Source organism: Xenopus laevis, chromosome 5S (assembly GCF_017654675.1).
Source record: "Xenopus laevis strain J_2021 chromosome 5S, Xenopus_laevis_v10.1, whole genome shotgun sequence".
In the NCBI taxonomy this organism is placed as follows: domain Eukaryota; kingdom Metazoa; phylum Chordata; class Amphibia; order Anura; family Pipidae; genus Xenopus; species Xenopus laevis.
Window position 1 is genome coordinate 65,779,688 of NC_054380.1, and position 19,690 is coordinate 65,799,377.

The window sequence follows — 19,690 nt, forward strand, 5'->3', positions numbered from 1 at the left end:
TTTATATATTTTCTATGTAAAAACAAATGATTTTAAATACATTTTTTAATAGTTAACCTCTTGAAGAAATCTAGAGGTACTGTCTCTTTAATGATTTTTTTGTTCCTTTTTTTCTTTCTATTTTTTTGATTGGTTGTCTTGTGTATAAATGCTCATATCCTGTGACCATCATTAGAGCCCATGACTAAGTGCCCTATAGGGGTGTGAAACGCGTAGGGTGGATGGAGATGCAGCTATATTTTTTACTAATAAAATTTTCTACAAATAAAATTATTTTTTAACTGAACACCTCTGGTCCTGTGGATCCGTTCGAGTGCCAGTCAGCTCTGCTTCCATATTCTCTGCTGTACCGCTCCCTAAAGCTGGGGCTCTGGGGCTGGTGCACCTGGACCACTTTCACTGTTTGGGGAGTTACTTTACATTTAATTACTTAAAACGGTTTAGAAGAACCCTGGCATTCATATTTACATTTTTTTTTTATTATTGCACAAATTGTGGTACATAAGATACTGCACATTGAAATATTTGAGATGATTCTCAGAAACAAAAAAAGCTTTGCAGTGTGGAAGTTTGAAGTAGAAAGGACTATTATTCTGAAAATTGCAAGTTTTGGGGTGACTTTCAAATTTTTCTAAAAACTGAAAGCTTTTAAAATAGGTAGTTTGGAGTAGAAGACACATTTATCCATCTTGTACCTGCTGAATGTGACAAAAAGTGTATGGTTAATGATGTTTTTGGCCTTGCAATCTAAATTATGGACATTTCTGAAGCAGTTGTTTAGATATTTGGTAGAGTATTACTGCAATTTTTTCTGTGTGAAACTATACATACTTTGTATTGCTGCATTCAAGAGACATGTGACTTTCTAAATCAGTCATATTTTTGTGTATAAAATAAAAACTGCTTCTGATATATGTTTCTATATTTGAGCACCTTTTGAAAGCTAACGTTGCCATGAAAAATAATATACAGGACAGCTTTCCTGGGAAAACAAAAAGTCTGCTTCAGTAAATGCCCAAGTGAAATATCACACAATATTGAAATGTGTCTGGCAGCAGTTACAACAGAAGTTCAAAATTGTTCTTGCAGCAGTAAGGGGCAGATTTATCAAGGGTCGAATTTTGTTTTTTTTGCACTCAAAAAGTTTTTTTATTTTACTTCCAGTTCACATAATAAAAACCATACTTTGACAATTATACAATATCTCCATTGCAGATGTTTAAACATTATGTCTAAATGCGATACGGCTCAAATGTTACTTACAATTGTATAATAGCATCATAAAAGATACTTATACAGTGCACCGAATTGTAATATAGCTCAAATATAGAGTACTGAACCGGATAAAAAAAAAAAAAAGAAAAGAAAGAAAAGATAAAAAAAGAAAAGCAAGAAAAGAAAAGAAAGAGAAGAAGATAGATCCCCCACTCCACACAGTATATAGGCAAAGCATAGCCCAAAATGCCACCCACTAGAGCTCCACGATATTATTGGAAAGCAAGCTGTTTAGTAATTATATACATTTTCCAGGGTGTCCAAATTTCTGTAAAATTATCCATATTATCCTGTATACGAGCGGTAAGCTCTTCCATTGTGCAAATTGCATTAATTTTGTGCAAAGTTTGTTGCCACGGAATTTCTGAAGATAACCAGTTGATTGCCAGGGTCCACTTAGCAGCCGAGAGAATATGTTTAGTTAAATGTCTAGCTGACCTATTGAGCTGTACAATTGGTAGATTATGCAACAATTCCCACGGATTGAACAGAAATGTCACTGAACAAAGTTCCTGTACTAAAACATGTACTGCATGCCAATGATGTTGCGCCTTGGGACAATCCCACCATACATGAATTAAGGAGCCAATATCATAAGGGTCGAATTTTGAAGTAAAAAATACTTTGAAATTCAACCATTGAATTGAAATACTTCGAATTCGAATATCGAATTCAAACTTTTTTCATCGAATTTGGGTATTCTGCAGACGAAGTTCGATTGAACAATTTTACTTAGACTTCAAAAAACTTAGAAAAATCCTGTAGAAGGTCCCCATAGGCTAACATAGCACTTCGGCAGGTTTAATTTGGCGAATTATTGATATTTTTAAAGAGACAGTACTTCGATTATCGAATGGTCGAATATTCAAACGATTTTTACTTTGAATCGAATTCAAAGTAAATTCGAAGTCGTAGTATCCTATTCAATGGTCGAAGTATCCAAAAAATTATTTGGAATTTTGAATTTTTTTACTTTGAAAATTCCCTCAAATTCACTTCAACCCTTGATAAATCTGCCCCTAAATGTTTAATAAAAGGAAGCTAAAAAAATTAAATTCGTGTGGATTTTATTTTTATGCAGGTGGTGTAAGGCTTTGTCTTTATTTACTAGTTGATATTTCCTGAAATGTGACATGAACTATATGCAAAGTAGTGATGTTATTACAAAGAATTGTGTTCTTTGCAGAGAGAGATTTCTGGTAAGAAATCTGGAATTTCTGGTTTTAAACTAACCAGAGACAATATTTCTCACCCTGATAAAGTTTTGTCTGATGCAAGGTTCTCACCTTGTCTTGTGACAATAACATCAACATAAGCCCAGACATTTTGTTATATCAGCATCACATAAACAATGGAAAGTATTTGGGTTTGTGCATCAAAACTTGTTCTTCCTTTACAGCAGGACAGTTTTGGAAATTCAGGGTATACTTCACAGTAGAACAAGTAAAATAGAAATAATTCACACTGGCTTTAAATGATTAACAGCAGTGAAGTCATTATTTTTGGAGCCAAAGTTTCTAATAGATAAAAAGAAATCATCCTACTCTGAAGATGTATTAAAAAAAAGCAAAAATAAAGGGAATGCCACAAAGGGTTGATTAATCCCTAATATTCTCCTATGCTTTCTAAATAAGGCATCCTAATATTTATTATAGACACAAAAGGCTTCTCCTCCAATAATAATCCAATCGAAACTCAAATTTGTAAAGGTTTTAAAGTCTTTTCTACTTCAAATAAACTCACAATTTAAAAAGACTCTAACGTCTGTTTATTTATTAAAAAATCCAAATATAAAAACCTCAACTGAAAACAATCGTAAAAAAAACGTGAAAAAATCAAATTTGTGAGTTTACAAGCTCAAAAGAACTTGAATAACTTGAATGAAAAAAATAGCTTGAATTTTGCCTAGTACAGCTCCCATCATCGTCTACATGAACATACAAGCTTTTATATACCAAAGATTCACATTCGAGTTTTTCATGCTTAATAAATACCAAACATTTGAGTTTTTGAAAATATAATTCAAATTTGTGAGTTTTTGTACAAAAAAATTTGAATTGTGGCAAAAATTCTAATTCAAGTATTGATAAATCACCCCCTAAGTCTAATGAAAAATAATTTAAATATTATTCAAAACTCAAAAGGATTGTTTTGACTCCAATAAAGATTTATGATATCTTAGTTGGATCAAGTACAAGGTACTTCCTGTAATGGGAGATGTGTGGGAATAAAACATGGAACTTTCTTCATTAATTGGCTAATACAACCTAAGCATTGGTTTATTTGTGTGTGTACCATTAATCATATGAGCCCAGGGGGCAGCCCTTAGTACTTAAAATGGTAATGTTCTATTTAGAATTTCCCAATGGCACATACTGATTAAAAAGTATATTTTATGAAAATGGTTTATTTAGATGAAGCAGGGTTTTACATATGATCGATTTTCTGCAATATATTTTATTATTAAGAAATATATTAAATGTAATATAATAATAAATGTCTTATTTAATGTAATGTAATAATAAATGTCTTATTTCTTACAAGATACAGCACTCAAATCTTTACTTTGATACTAGGAGATAGCAGATCATAATTAAAGAATTTCTATTTATGGGTTCCAAAGCAGTGGCGGAACTACTGGGGGAGCAGGGGGTGCGAGCGGGCCAGGGCCCGCACCCCTTCAGGGCCCCCCGGCAGTCCGCGCAGTCCACGCGCCGCTGTGCGGCGCATATTGCCGGCCAGTTTCCAGGTGTACGGAGGGGGCGGGGGCCCGGCTGCGCGTCCTGCGCCAGGGCCCGCCCCCCTCTAGTTACGCTTCTGTTCCAAAGTATAATCTTTATTAATTGGTTCATAGAAAGAAATAAACGTGAGTACACTATCAAATAAATTGTTGCAAAAACAGATTTAGCTCTGTTACTCAAGCTTCTTTGCCAAAACTGCCACATATTGGCAATATGCCAAGTGCCTAGATGCAGTGCCTGCATGTAATGTATGTGTGTGCGCTCCAGTGTGCTTCTAGCAGCACCCTACACTCTTCCCAGTATATAATGATTACAAAATTTTGTTTACTATGTAAATATATCTTCATTATTATATCCCATAGTGTCATGACATCATTGAAAATTGTGAAAATTGCTTGTACATGTAAAATTATTTATTTCATTAGTTATGAAACATTATCTAGAATGATCGCTTCTGAAGAAGAAGCATGATGTCACGAAATGCGCCAAACTTATGGTCCCACTGGCGTGTTGTTATGTTTTTAAACGGACAATAAAATATAAATCATTTTTTATACATTCCTGGAGGCTTTACTAGTGCTTTGTACCAGAGCGTTGATTGTTAATAGAACATCTTTGATTGAAGATTTCCTTTATTTTCCTACACAAAAGAAGCAGATTTACTGTATTGCTGAATGATGCTCCCATTTTCCAAGTCTCTGTTAAACTGTAAGGGAGAGAAGTTCATTTGTTTTCCAAACCATTTGGCCACTGTGAGGAGTTGCTGCTCACATAAAGAATGGCTGATGAACTGAAGGCCAAGTGGCAATCCTCTACTAGAAAGGCCTACAGGGACTCTAACAGCTGGAAGGCCTGCAGATAAAATATAAAAAAGGTAATATATAAAAAATGTTAACATATTTCAAATACATACTTCAGCAGCTGTATCATTTCAGAGGCAGCAAAACTACATCTAAAGTAATGATAATATGCTCACAATTTAATGGGCAGCTACTGTATATAAATGTTGAATACTATAATGTGATACCTGTGATAGCAGCTTTATCAGGTTAGCTATGGGCAAACATACAGTAGCTAGTCATTTTACCATTTATGACTTTCCACACCCCCTAATGCCATCAGCCACCCATTCCTATTGACTTCTGGTAAGAGGTCAATAACACAAAAGTAAGGCAACAGGTGATGAAAAAAAGATACATCTTTGAAGTTAAACCTTTTTGTCCAACTGCTACTTGATCCAGAGGAAGACAAAAAGCTGAAGTCTCGCCAGTTTGCCTCCGAGGGGGGAAAATTCTTTCCTGAGTCCAAGAAAGCAATCACACCAGTACCTGGATCAACTTGTAGATACCTACAATACATAGTATGATGATAAGGGGGCTGGAGAGCCAGTCCATCTATATAAAAATTAAACTGACGCTTTCTGCTGTTCTGGTTTTTCTTGTGGCACCTGCACCTAGAGCACTTACTGGAGACAAATAGCTACATATCTGATAATAAATACCTTGTAGTGCAGAAGAATGGGGATTTCTGCATGCACAACAATTTATTATGGTACCATTGTGACCAGATCTCACTTTCACACCTGTGTGAGTTTCCACTAACACCTACCTGAATAGTTCAATGGAACCATTGTGATTGGATATTGGTGACTGTTTCCTTAAAGGAATTGTTCACCTTCCAAACACTTTTTTCAGTTGATTTATTTTCAGATTGTTCAACATAAACAAAGCCTTTTTTCAATTGCTTTCCATCTTTTACTTTTTACTGTTTTCCAAAAATTGAATATTAAAGTTTAATGTTCGTGTCTCTTGGGTTTCAGTCTGGCAGCTCAGTGATCCAGGAGCATTCTGATCTGTTTGCTACAATTAGTTGATACAATTAGTTAAAAATTTCATAGCAGTATATGAGGAATATTAGCAACTATTGTATCGATTCAATTAACCTTCCTCTGGATCAGCTAACAGTTTGGCTACTTTCAGTTACATACAAATGTGTTGATGGCTTGAATGCAAGTGTTTTCTCAACCTCATCTACTATTATATTGTATTATATAATACAATACAATATAGGCACGTCTTTACTCAAAACAGGATTACAGACATTTGAAGTCTGGGACAAATGCAACTTCATCTCAACAGTTCAATCCCACCTATAGGGTCAGCCCCACAGTTTCGTAACCGTTGCTATTCTATTTACCACCTGCACTAAAGCAGTCAGACCATTTTGGACATGCACTTCTCAGTTCTTCCACAGTTCATAAAGTAATAGTTTCTGGAGATTTACTTGCCCTTAGTTTGTTTCCAGATCTACTTTTGTCACTTCACACGTAGGCTGGTAACTCTATCATGACAGTAATAGGCCCAATGAACTTGAGGTAAACAATTATTGTTTCAAAATGATGGCAAGAGCATTGGAAACAAACAATTAAATTATTTTATTTTAAAGCCAAATTAAATTTATAAGCACTTCATTTACCCACTGAAAAAAATTATTATTGCAAACGGTCAATTCTGCTCAAGAGGTTTAAGCAAGCAGATTGTTAGGGAAGAAAATCTCAAAAAAGACCTTCAAAATTAACATTGTAAAGGCAACTGGAAAGCAAATAAAATGCATAGGAGCAAGCCACTCCCCCCCATCTATCACTGTGGAGAAACTCAAATCTCCCCCCCCATATAAACTGCAAGATTTTAATTACTAGACATGCACAGCCTATTAATAGGTCAGAAATTCCCTACTTTTATATAACTCCAAAATCAAACGTGGGGGAGGAAGTATCTTCAGGCATAATTCTTATCTTTAAAGGTGAACTACTAGACCCACCCCCCTCTTTGTGGTGTTTCTGTGCTAACTACAATCAAAGATATTATCATATAGTCTAAAGCAGTGATCCCCAACCAGTAGCTCGTGAGCAACATGTTGCTCTCCAACCCCTTGGATGTTGCTCCCAGTGGTCTCAAAGCAGGTGATTGTTTTTAAATTCCAGGCTTGGAGGCAAGTTTTGGTTGTATAAAAACCAGGTGCACTGACAAACAAAGCCTCAATGTAGGATGACAATCCACATAGGGGCTACCAAATAGCCAATCACAGCACTTATTTGGCACCGCAAGAAAATTTTTCATGCTTGTGTTGCTCCCCAACTCCTTTTTACTTCTGAATGTTGCTCACAGGTTCAAAAGGTTGGGGATCCCTGGTCTAAAGAAACCCCTAGCCTCAGTCTATCTGGCAGAGAACAAAACAAATGGCAAACTGCCCTCCCTAAACTAACAGAAGATTTGATGCAACTGATACTTAAAATGGGTATTTTAGCAAGGGATACACAAATCCAGTTCAAATTTGCTGCTACTTTCCAGCATGTGGCCACACTTAACCATTACCTAATCCAATTTTGCAGAAACAGATCCATTGGGAAAAATCGCATTTGCAGGCTTGTTTCCATAACATAAAAACAATCAGAACATCGTAGAGGACACCATCAGAGCACACACATATTATTGGGCACTTCATCAGAGGTAAATTGTAAGACTTTCCGCACCCATAAATTCCACGAGGCTCCACGTGACTTAATTAAAATGAGATTGAGTAGGGTTATATAAACAATGCTGACCCGAAAGGAATGTATTGGAATTATAACTAGATTTTTATTCTGGTATTGTAGTAAGGGGGCGGTTCACCTTCATGTTAACTTTCAGTATGTTTAGAATGCCCTATTCCTAACAATTTTGCAATTGTTTTTCACTATTTACTTACATATTTATATATAAGTATTTATATATAGTTTTTGAATTATTTGCCTTTTTCGTCTGCTTCTTTCCAGCTTACAAACGGGGTTCACTTACTCCAGCAGTCAAAAACAAGGTCTCTGTGTGGCTAAAATTGTACTTTTTATTACTTATGTTTTATGCTGGCCCTCTGCTATTCATATTGCCATCACTCATTCAACCAATTTCCGGGTTACAAAGGTAAATAGGACACTAGCAACCAGCTATCTGCTGAAATATAAAACCGGAGAACTGCTGGACAAAACAGTAAATATGAAAAAACATAAAAAATGGAGACAAGTTGCAAATTGTTCTGGAATATCAAGTCTATGTAATACTAAAAGTTATTTTGATTGTAAACTATCCCTTTAAAACACAGTAGGTTGTATAATTAGCTTAACTTTGATAAAATGCATAAAATGGGTCAGGGGGTTTGTGTACTTTGAGGATGTCCTGTATGATGACAATGTTTTACTTAATGATTCTGTATGGTGGAAATAGAGCTCACAATATTTCTAAGATGGTCCACCCCCCCTAAAAGGATTACTCAAGTCATTGCTTTTACGCCAAAAAATAATCTTATGAACCTATCAAAAGTTTATGCATGCATTTTATATATAAATTTCAATATTTTACTTGTTAATTAAATTTGCCCTGGGAAGTTTGACAACATATTAACAGACTGACCCCTGGCTTGTCCACGGAGATTTCATTATAGATACCCAAAATGGATGTCTTTAGTAGCCCAGTGCCTAAGCAGAATAAGTCACAGAATTACAACTCTAACACTTGTAACTCTTTTTGTAAAACTCTATATTTGCATTGCAAGCTTAGCTACTAACGTCACCATGCTATATGATATGTGTTTGTTAATGTATAATGACAAGTCGCGATTCCATTACAGCTTTTAAGCATGGAACAAGATAAGTAAAGCTCACTCTGCTGTTCTAGAGTTCCAACGTCCAGTACGAGTTGTACGGGTCTGATTTTTGTGGTCCAAAAAAAGGTACTTAGCATCTAGGAATGGTAATATTCCTTCATGAATGTTGCAAAAACAATAGCTTCCAAAAAGTCAAGAAATGCATAAATATATATATTTATTTCAGCAAATTGTAATAATAGGATCAAAAGACATCAATAAATCATAAAACTAAAAAATCTTATAAGCAGATGTAATAGTTGCGCATGGATTGTTATTCTATTGAAGAATACCTGAAAATACAAATCTTATCAATTGTTCATTGTTGTCGTTAGAGAAAAACACAAAAATGAGTACAAAAATAAAAGTACAGGTATGGGACCTGTCATCCAGAATGCTGTTATCCAGACATGGGGGGTATATTTATCAAAGAGTGAAGTTAGAGATCACCACAGTCCTCTAGAGTGACATTCCGCCACTCTTCATTCATTTCTATGTAATTTTTAAAAGAGTATTTTTAAATGGGTGAAAGTGAAAGTTCATCCTTTGATAAATACGCCTTTCAAAATCCCATAGAAATGAATACAGAGAGGCAATATTTCACTCTATCAGATTGTGGCGATCTTTAACTGCACTCTTTGATAAATATACCCCCTGGTGTTTTCAACACTTCCTTAAAGATAAATACAGTCATGCCTGCACGGGTTATTGACAAGTATGGAGGCAATGAGGTGCTTTGTTTCAATAACAATATGGCATTTCCTGACATCAACTACCCCAATGAAGTCATCATTAAAGTGCACGCTACAAGTTTAAATCCGATCGATCTTAATATGAGAAGTAGGTTGCTTATAAAAAAAATATACATACTGTATACTAACATGTACACTCACACCCTCGTGCATTTCCGTATTTTGTTGTGTTATATCAGGGAATTTAAATGTATGGTTGATTTAAATTTTTACCATTTGATATAGCACATTATTCTAATGCCACAAGCTAATTAAACAAAAATTAAAACTCAGACAATTGTAGGCTACACAGGAATTCGCACTGTTCAGGTGGAATTTTGACACATTTTTTTATAGGCAGATTTACTCCATGTTTAGTTATAGTGAGGTGGAACAAAAGAGTCATTACTCAGAAGGAACCATGTCTAAGCAGAAAATATGACAATATACCAGTTGCATTGTGACAATTTTTTTGAGACTAATATCTTTTTCAGATGAGACTAATACAAAGCATTCTGTACAAAGTCAAAGATATATGTATGTTTCTATTTGTATAGTACTCCTTGAGGGCAAAGCACTGTACAGCAGAACAATCAATTAGTCATAACACAAAAGGGTTCACTGCAATAAGTAACAATAAGTACATAATTAGAAATACAATTCACATAAATATAATTACAATACAGATTAAGTGCTAAGTGTCAAGGAGACAACAGGATGGAGGACTCTGCACAGTAGGGCTTACAGTCTAAATGGGAGGGTAACTTACAGACACATTTCAGAGGGGTCTTCAGTGCTGTAGGTTACTGTGTGTGACACTGTCATATAAGTGCCAGTTCCCAGTACAAGTGTTATCCAGGTGCTCCCAGAGGCGGTCTTTGAGTTTAGATATGTGTGGTGTAGATCTATCATTGCCCACTCCATAGAAAACAACATTCCTACTGTGACATATGGTGGAGGCATTATGCTCTGGGACTGCTTTTCATCAGCAATGTACACAGGCTCTTGTTATAATAAAAGGCAGAATGGCTGTTGGTAAAGGAGAACCAAACGCTTAATTATAAAAACCCATACCCCCCTACCCTACATAGACCCCCCCTCCCTGCTCCCCCCCCCAGCCTAGCTGTTACCTTTGGTAAATGCACCTAACTCTTTACTTACCTCTCTTTGCATATTTAGCCATATTCTTCTCTATGGTCTTCTTCGGGAAGTAGGTGCTGTATTGGCACATGCACAGATGGAGAAGTCTTCGAATGCGCATGTGTTGAAATTGACGGAAATTGCCAAAGTGCTGGAAGAAGACTCGAAGATTACCGAAGAGCCGGCGCCAGTGAGCTCCTCTGTGCTGAATCTGCAAAGAGAGGTAGGTTAAAGAGTTAGGGGCATTTACCAAAATTAACAGCTAAGCTGAGGGGGAGCAGGGAGGGGGGGTCTATGTTGGGTAAGTAGGTAGGGTTTTTTATAATTAAGGGTTTGGTTCTCCATTAAATACTATGCAATACTGCCATGCAAATACTTATCTCAATCAAGCTAAAACATAATCAGAGTAACCTGAACAATGTGGAGATAATGTGCCTGGAAATATAGGTCAAAATCACTCCTGAACCAAATGTCTACTCACAAATATTTTCCATGTTTTGGAACAGATGTTTTTAGGAACTGGACTTTTTTCATCATATACATTTCTCACTTTTGAAGATGGATATGGATCGGTAAGTCTGAATATGACCCGTGACCCATTAAATGTGACGTCTTCTGGCAGTGAATTCCCTCTTGTGCTTGGGAGAAATGTTTCAGGAGTTGTTATTGAGTGTGGATTTAATGTACGCTATTTTAAACCTGGACATCAAGTAAGTCTATTCTCCCCTTTAAAATCACGTGTGAGCTTTATTGATTAATGCCCCTAAGAAGTGCTAGTTTTGGAGACAATTTTTGTAGAAGTGTTCTTTTTTTAAATAAATTACTATCCAAGTTTTCAAAAAAAAATATTCCAGAGTATATTTGTGTTTGCGGTTTTTCCAAAAAAAATCAATTCAGAATTATAATAAACCTGTTCCTAATGTGCTCAGCAAACTCCATGGTATAATAAATTTAAAGTCACTCAGTGTTGATTTATTGGTTTAATCAACATTTGATTCTGTGGACTAACAGGAACTTGTGTGTTTTCTTACATTTTAATGATATATTGTGTCTTATGACATACTTTGTTGGAGTTTAGTATGATCAACCAAATTATTATATTTTACATTTTGTGCATATTTTTAAGGTGTGGGAAACAATTCCCCCTTGGCAGCAAGGTGCATTGGCCAGTTTGTTGTAACTAGTGGCAATGAGGTAAGACTTTTGATTTCAATTACTAATATGGCTTAACTTAAAGGGGAACTCCGGCTTCCAAACCAAAATTTGGCCAAAGAGGCCCACATAACACAGAAACCACTAATATTCCCATCACAGTTACCTGTTTCTTTAAAAAGTATGAATAAATGCCATTTTCTATGCTGCAATCCAGCTGTTTAACAGTTCTTCTCTTTCTGCATCATTTGAAATCCTGGCAGGGATGGAGGGAAAAAAAACACTGATGTTAAAAATTGTAACAACTTCTCAACAATCTCTGACATGTAACCCCCGCATCAGTGTATCAGAAGATTGGTGATGCTGCTGGGGTTGTGAATAAGAATTAACTCTAATTGTTTGTAGATAGGTGAAGATTTTTATATACTTTATATTTAGATAAAAACAATAAAAATGAGTCTACCTCCCCAGCCCGACTATGTACTGTACCTATAATTTAAGTTTGTGGTCATCTTTCAGTTATTATGAAATGAAAGAGACTGATCAAAACTAATTGATGAGTTGCTGTTGAAACCCCCACTTGTACCATTTTATATTGGAAAGTAAATATAATAACGTCTTTATATCTTCTGATTCGGGTTGCTCTTTCTTATCTCTGCAAAGGAGTCCATTATCGATGGGTATTTTTCTTCCCTAGTGGACCATCTCTGGATGAGATCGGAGAACTTGTTAATGATTTAAAGGTATATAATATCATGGAATATACAGTTAAAGTAGCTTCTTATACCCAGTATAGAGTGTTTGCAACAGAAACAAGAAGGAATGTTAGCAATCCGTTGTAACCAATGAATAATAGTTACAGTAAACTTTTTTCTCCTTTCATAACCAAAAGTCTGTTTCAGCAGCAGCAACACTGTTGTTTTTACATAGCAGAGAGCTATCAGTGTGAATAACTATGGAACCTTTGCATACGGATAGTGTTTTAGCAGAAACCGATGTATACCAGCTTCTATTATCTGTGCACTCTAGGCAAAGTTTAGCATTAATCCCTCTTCCCAGAACAAACAAAAGTATCCTGTACTCAGAGCCTGATTCTCTGCTGTAAATAGATTGTGCTCCTATTATTCCCTTAATCTTCACTAATCATAACCCATTCAGCCTGCTGCAGCCCCCTGCCCTGCCACCTTTACAGCCTTAATACCGGAAGCCTTTTTTATTTGAGTCAGTTGATTTTGACAGTGACGGGATTTTATGGAACCATATTGAATGGTCAGCCTTTTGTGGATTAAGCAGACAATACGGCTAGTGAATACAGATTAGAATTTACTAATGCTTTAGATTGTGATTATCGACATTTTTTGGAATTCATGTTTTAGGCCTTGGCTATGCCAGGTCTACTTCCATAATACATCTGATGAGTAGTTACAGGTCAGCCTTGTAGTGATTCACTGGTTTGTACACTCCCTCTTAATCTACTGTGTGCTTTAGTATTGCGCCCAAAATAAATGAATGTTTAACTGTTGTGTTTCTAAAGGAAGAGTAACACACAAATATGTTTTTATATAATATACTGTTATATAGCAAATATATAGGGGCAGATTTGCTAAAGGCGAAGTGACTAATGCTGGGAAAAAATCGCCAGTGTGACGTCATTCAGGCACTTTGCCGATTTACTAACGAGCGCAGTTGTAACTTCGCTAGCGAAAGAGACAGACTCTAGTGATCATTCACACTCTATCGGCAGTGGAATTTTTGCTCTGGCGAATGGACGTAACTCCGCAGATTTACTAAAATGCAGATTTTACTGAACGTTACCTCTTTCGCCAGACTCAGGCAAGGTTAAGTGCAATGGAATGCATAGGACTTCCTCAATTTTTAGTGGAAAAATTTTCTAAGACCCAAAAAAACGCTGACGTTTTTTCCTTTTTTCTGAGTGAAAGCCTGCAAAAGTCTGTAAAAATTTTTAGGTAACCGGTTTCCCCCATACATTTTCTAACATATGGAACATAAACTATACAGTGGGCTCATGTGTAGGGCATTATAACAACTCTTTTTTCTTTATTAAGGTTCCCTGGACTTGTGTAATGTAATGTATTTGCTGCAATATATACGTCTATGCAGCTTTATAATTTCCTGCTGTATGCAAATTAGCCAACGCTAGCACAACTTTGCTTTCATTGCCGAATGTAACGCTAGCAAAACTTCGCCAGCGTTCGGCGACCTGGACGCAACTTCACATTTTAGTGTATTAGTCTTGTCCTAGCAAATTTACTCCTTGGGAAATGTTGCGATCACTGCAAATCCGTCGCTGGTGAATTTTCACCGGTTAGTGAATTTGCCCCATAGAGTTTATTTAGGGATTGATACTCCCATATTATATAACATAGAGACTAGTCACATTGTATGACTGCTTTTATACAGTGGACTCTAAGGGGACTTTTATTACGTTTATATTAAAAAAAGTTTATACTAACACATTTCTGTGAGTCATGTGATGTGACATCACTGAGAACCTTTTATAATTTAAAACAATTAAAGGAGATCTAAAGCCTTGCCCCCTTCCACTTCCTGCTCCATCTGCCTGTCTCCTGACCTGCTGTAAATCTGCAGAGTTGCACAGCATAGTTTAAGGGCACCATCTTCTGCCTGTCTTTGATCCTCTTCTGTTAGAAAGGCAACACGGACCCTAGATGCGCATGCACATTTGAAATCCACTGTGGAATAGGTAGTGTGGGGAATAAGCTTGGAGGGGGGCAATGGAGCAGCAATTGAGGGGGGCTAGGGTTTATTTCTCCATCAAGCACTGTTTATATATTTTGTATGTTATTTAATTGTTGTGTATTAATGTACAAGCCCCTCATGTGTAATTCATTTTCCTTTTTTTAACAAATATTCAGTAAAGCAATGACCCCATTGGTCATATTAGAAAGAAAATTGGTAGACATCTTGCTTGTCTTATAAACACAATAACATTTCTGCTAGGCATCTCTGTTGTTCTCATAGTGCCATGCCATTCTTATTATGACTTGTCTGATATTCATTGCGGATTCGTCCTGTGATTGATAAAATCTTTTCATTTTCTGATGTTCCCAAGGCCTTCAGTAAGGTAGAGAAAGAACACGCAAGAAGCAAAACGGTCATTAGTGTTACAGTAAATAAATGTTGGTTATTTGTACCACTGGTGGTTTCCTCTCATTTGTACCGTCATGAAGCTGAAAGTTTCAAAGTGTCTATATTGGTGTTTGTATACACAAAGGAGTAGTCATTTTTGTGTTTTGGTGACCAATGCTGTTACAGTTGTTACATATGAAAGGATCTATGTTGACATCTAGCTGCATCTGTACATGGGGAGCCGCGGTGTTAACCCTTTAAGTAGTTAAAATGTATTTTTTTAAAGGCAAAATGTTGAATTTTAATTCTTCTGTTTATCCAACTGAGGAGAAATCATAGGAGATCCTTGTCAGGAGAATTGTGGTTAAATTGTGCTTTCAATGAAACTAGATTATTATAGTTTGTTAGCAGCATGAGAGAATCAGTTGCACAGAGCAGCTCTAACTGGCTGTGTGAGTTATAGAGTGTGTATATGGCACGAGACAAGTAAATACCTTCTGTTTTCAGAAGGCTTTATGCTGCATGTCCCTTTAGCCAGTCTCACCCTAATCAGGCTAGGTTCTCTCCAGTGGATAGTGAGCTCTATGGAACTGGTTTATTAGCCCAGAATGACTCTGCTTTTACAAGCTACTGTAGTGTCTTGTGACAAGAGATTGGGACATTCCCAGAAATATATTTCAAAACAATTCTCTTTCAGGCTTGAAAGTTTCACTCAACACGAAATGCTTTGCATAACTTGTGCTGTTAAAAATTAACTGTATAGAAAGTTCACAAACATCATTTTCCATCTTGTCTCTCTTAAAGCAAAACAAAACAATTGCTGAATTACATTCTTTCATGTATTTCTGTGCTGACACCTAGTGGTAGACATATTTAACACATCTTTAGCACATTTTTCTTTATTTTTCTTGGTTAATTTTCCAGATTACAGAAATCAAAGGCAAAACCAAACATTTTTAAATTTTTCGATAACAAAATGAAAAATAAATGGGAAAAGATGGAGAGAAAGAAAATGAGATAGAGGGGGAAAGATAGAAATAATCTGGACAGGATTCACTGCTATAGCAATTTAAAGAACCGGTAGCACACAAAACATAAAAGTAGGTAATTTTGAATGTTACAACATACTCCTAAAATGTTTTGCTCAAAGCTGATTTCCATTGCAGTGTATCTGTTTGCTCAGCCATAAACTTCCCATTGTTTTAAACTGATCTCTATATAAAATTATATCTATGACTTGTACCCTAAAGTATATGTGTGAGGTGTTGCAATTAAAGAGTAACCCCCTTATACAAATGAATGTAAAATTGCTCTACTGATAACTTTTGCAATTAGAATACTTTTTTTTAAGTTGTCATATTTTTAGTTTTACAGTCATAATATCATAAATATACAACAGTAGCTCCACCTGATTTTTCGGTCTGGCCACCTGGCCTCAAGAAATACAACCTTTCTATTTTATAATGTTATTAATTAGTTATTAATTGTTATTCTGATTACTGGTAAGACCAATGTTTATATGGTAATTTGACTAAACTGGACTAGAGCTAATTATATTGGAGCTCTGTTTCTTCTTAACTGAAAGGGGACATGTCCCCTAAGAAATAATTCCAAATCATTTACTACCATATTAGTTGAGAAAAATAAAATGTATTTAGACAACATGTATTATTTATATTTTGTTTCCTTTGGTCTTGGAATTACACAATCAAAGCAAGCAGGTAGGAGTCATTTTGTGGACACTGTTATTAAGACCAGAGCTGGGCCAACCGGCCAGGCGCCCTAGGCAGCCTGGCGGGCCACGGCGCCGGCTTAGTGCGCGCTTGACTGCGACTTTACACAGAAGACACTAGTGGCAGTCGGGGAGAGACGGGACCTGACACGGGGTAGGCAACAGAGCAGGTATGTGCCTGGCGCCCCCTCAGCTTTGCACCCTAGGCATGTGCCTACTCTGCCTACCCCTAGTTCCGGCCCTGATTAAGACAATTTGTGGATCACCCTAAAAAAATGTTGTGTTTGTGCCAGAATGGGGGACTTAATGCCCATACACATTGCCCTACACAATTACAGAACGTTAGGGGGGATGTGGGAGCGCAGTGACATCCAGGCATAGAGGCGGGGCAGGTAATATTTGATTGACAGCTCAGATATTTAAATACCTTTATAACCAGTATGGATGCCTTAATGAAAAAAGAATTTACCCGACCCGCTGCAGGACTCTAGTAGGCAGCATGGAATAGAGGTTTATTGATTCTTTCAGCTTAACCAATGACTAAGCCATAGTGTTTATGGGTACAAAACAAAGCATTTTATTATACGTTAGCATAACATTTAGCACACTTCAGAAGATGTGTTCACTTCTAAGAAATCAGACACATTAAAGGACATGTTATCTTACAGATGTTTATTTTCAGAAAGAAAATTTGCAGAAAAATGTCCACAGTTTTCAGGGACGCAGCAGTAAACAAAAATCAGCACTTCTTGTTTTATCCAAATTTATAATACATGACTACAATAAAATAGTAAAACTACAGTATTTGTTTCCCCTTAGCAACATGGTGCATTTGAACTCTATGACAATGGACATTGTTATTGTTATCTATCAATGTCAGGTCTCTCTTTGGAGTGAGTGCAATGCTTTTCATTTTGACAGCAGTCAAACCAATCATTTCATACTTGCTCCCCAGTGTGTCTGTGGAACTAGATGGATTCCTACACATGGTGGGATTGATGTAGAATACAGTTGAAAGCCAGAAATGGGCTTCCTCATTGAACCCTGTGTATCGCAAGCGACCCACTGGCAACACTGTACATTCCATCCAGGCAGCATGTGGACCTCTGTAAATGTGCTTATACTTTTACGTCCTATCCTCTATGAGATCAAATTGAATGACAATGAGAGGGTTAAGATGCATTGCAGCACCTCTACACTTTGGTTATTAGTTGGAGGAAGGATCCAAGCCAGGCTGCAGAGCAAATCACTCTCTAAGCAAAGCCTGGAGTGCATTAAGTCCAATCACCATCCCTAAGCTTTGTCTCCAACACAAAGGCACAGCGATTTCCTTTATCTAACAGTTTCAGATGCAAGATTCAGCAAACATCTCAGCTCAGGAAAAAGGATATTAAAATATGATATTAAGAAATGGTATTAATCATATTAGTCCAAAACTAATAGCTGCTTTAAAATTGGTTGTTGCAAAGTTGCCATTAGCAAATCTATAGAATGTCTTTCATCACAAGTAAAATACAAAGGCATCGCTTATAAAAAATATATTTGTTCGTAAATTTTGAAAATAAAATTTGGTATGGCTATGTCCTGTTATAGGTGGCAGTTACATTTATTTTTACTAGAATGGGTAGAGCTGTTTGGCCATACAGCATTATACACACAATGCATTTATTCACTGACTGTATACCTACGTATTGAAGCATGACAAAATCCCTTCTAGAGGTTCCCTTATAGGATCAACTTCCATGCATTAGTATGAAAGGCGCTACGCAGAGAAGAAATATTGTGTGTACACAATAAGCTAAATGATCCCATTATTCCTGTGAAGTCATTACTGTTGTGCTATGATAAGGTATTTCCCTACAAAAGGTGCAAAGTGCATGAGCAGTGTTTTAATAAACTTTACATTCAATTAACTGCTGATGTGGAGTTTTCTGGGAAAAGAATACGTTAAGGGTCTTCGCTTTTTAGTGTTATGCAGGGATAAAACTACAGAGGGTGCAGAGTTGAAACAGCACCCATAACCCATGGGCACACATATAATATTTCAGTACAGTAGGAAAAGGCCACATGCAAATATTGAGATATATGGCTGGGCAAGGATTCGGAGGAAAGCAAGCAGGACATTTCAAGTTCCAGGGACTTATGAGCCAGTGATTATACCTTTAAACCGACATGTTATAACTTGTTACATTTCTTCAGATCCCCTTTGCTAGGAGACCCAATAAAGATCAGTCCTTTTATTAAGTATAGTCACCTTAAAAGAGGAATAAAATAGAATGCACGCTGGATGCCTTAAATCTCCGTAGTGCTGTTTTTAGTGTAGAGGGAAAGCATTGTAAATATGTAATTGTAGTATACATATACCACAAGGGTTGATTCCTCAGTCTCATTTAATACATCCAACAGAAATCTGACACCATGTGAACATCCCAGCAATCAGACAGGCTTGCATGTGAAATACTCTCAAGGTTCTTCTGACATATCCCTTAATTTAAGGGGATTAATTCACTCTTGGCACAAGATTCAATGGCTGCAATGCAGTGAAATGCAGTCCACGTTTTCAGGGTAGGATCACCTAGAGCATGAAACAGTATTAAAAGTAGACATCCTTAATGAGAAGCTCTGCTATGACCCAGGGCCTTGTTGCAGGGTTGGCTTGCAGAGTTGTAAAATGAATGGTGCGTTGAGGAATCTGTTGTTTCTTCTCTGAGCACATACATACAGTGCAGGTCTGACACAAAGCAATTCCACTTGTTCCTTAGATCCATAGTAGTGACTTCCCTCACAGAATACAAACTTCCCACAGCTGAGTCAGTTTCCCCTCTGTGAAAGGGTTCAGTACAACGTGCTGCTGGTCATACTGATTTCCTCCTAAAAGCAAAATCACAACCAATGACATTAGCTGTAACGACCCTCCACATGCAGTACAGTAAGTTGTCTATCATCATCAATACATCATATATGAAACCAATTTTTACACAAATATTTATTTGCCTCTTTGAAGCCAGTAGGACTATGCTGTTTTTGCTGAAGCATCCCCCCAATGTCTTTTTTTATGGGGGGGGGGGGGTACCCTGAGCAAAAGACTGTATTTATTTGTAAAAAAAACACATATTATATTCAAAAGTCTT

General features: G+C 36.6%; 1 protein-coding gene and 1 long non-coding RNA gene across 3 annotated transcripts in view; one reads left to right on the forward strand and one right to left on the reverse strand.

Annotated features, from left to right (window-relative positions):
• Positions 1-7,749: 7,749 nt before the first annotated feature.
• LOC121394245 lies at positions 7,750-13,275 on the forward strand. Its single transcript, XR_005961580.1, has 4 exons — positions 7,750-8,780; positions 10,604-10,787; positions 11,071-11,136; positions 11,691-13,275. It is a non-coding gene; the product is annotated as an uncharacterized LOC121394245 (long non-coding RNA).
• A 3,941-nt stretch (positions 13,276-17,216) lies between these two features.
• Positions 17,217-19,690, reverse strand: part of crybg1.S (crystallin beta-gamma domain containing 1 S homeolog) — a 164,099-nt gene continuing 161,625 nt past the window's right edge. For both annotated transcript variants that reach the window (XM_018265409.2, XM_018265410.2), the window contains one exon: positions 17,217-19,430. In XM_018265409.2, coding sequence (XP_018120898.1) covers positions 19,342-19,430 — 89 coding nt within the window. In that variant the 3' untranslated portion in view covers positions 17,217-19,341. The remainder of the gene's footprint in view (positions 19,431-19,690) is intronic.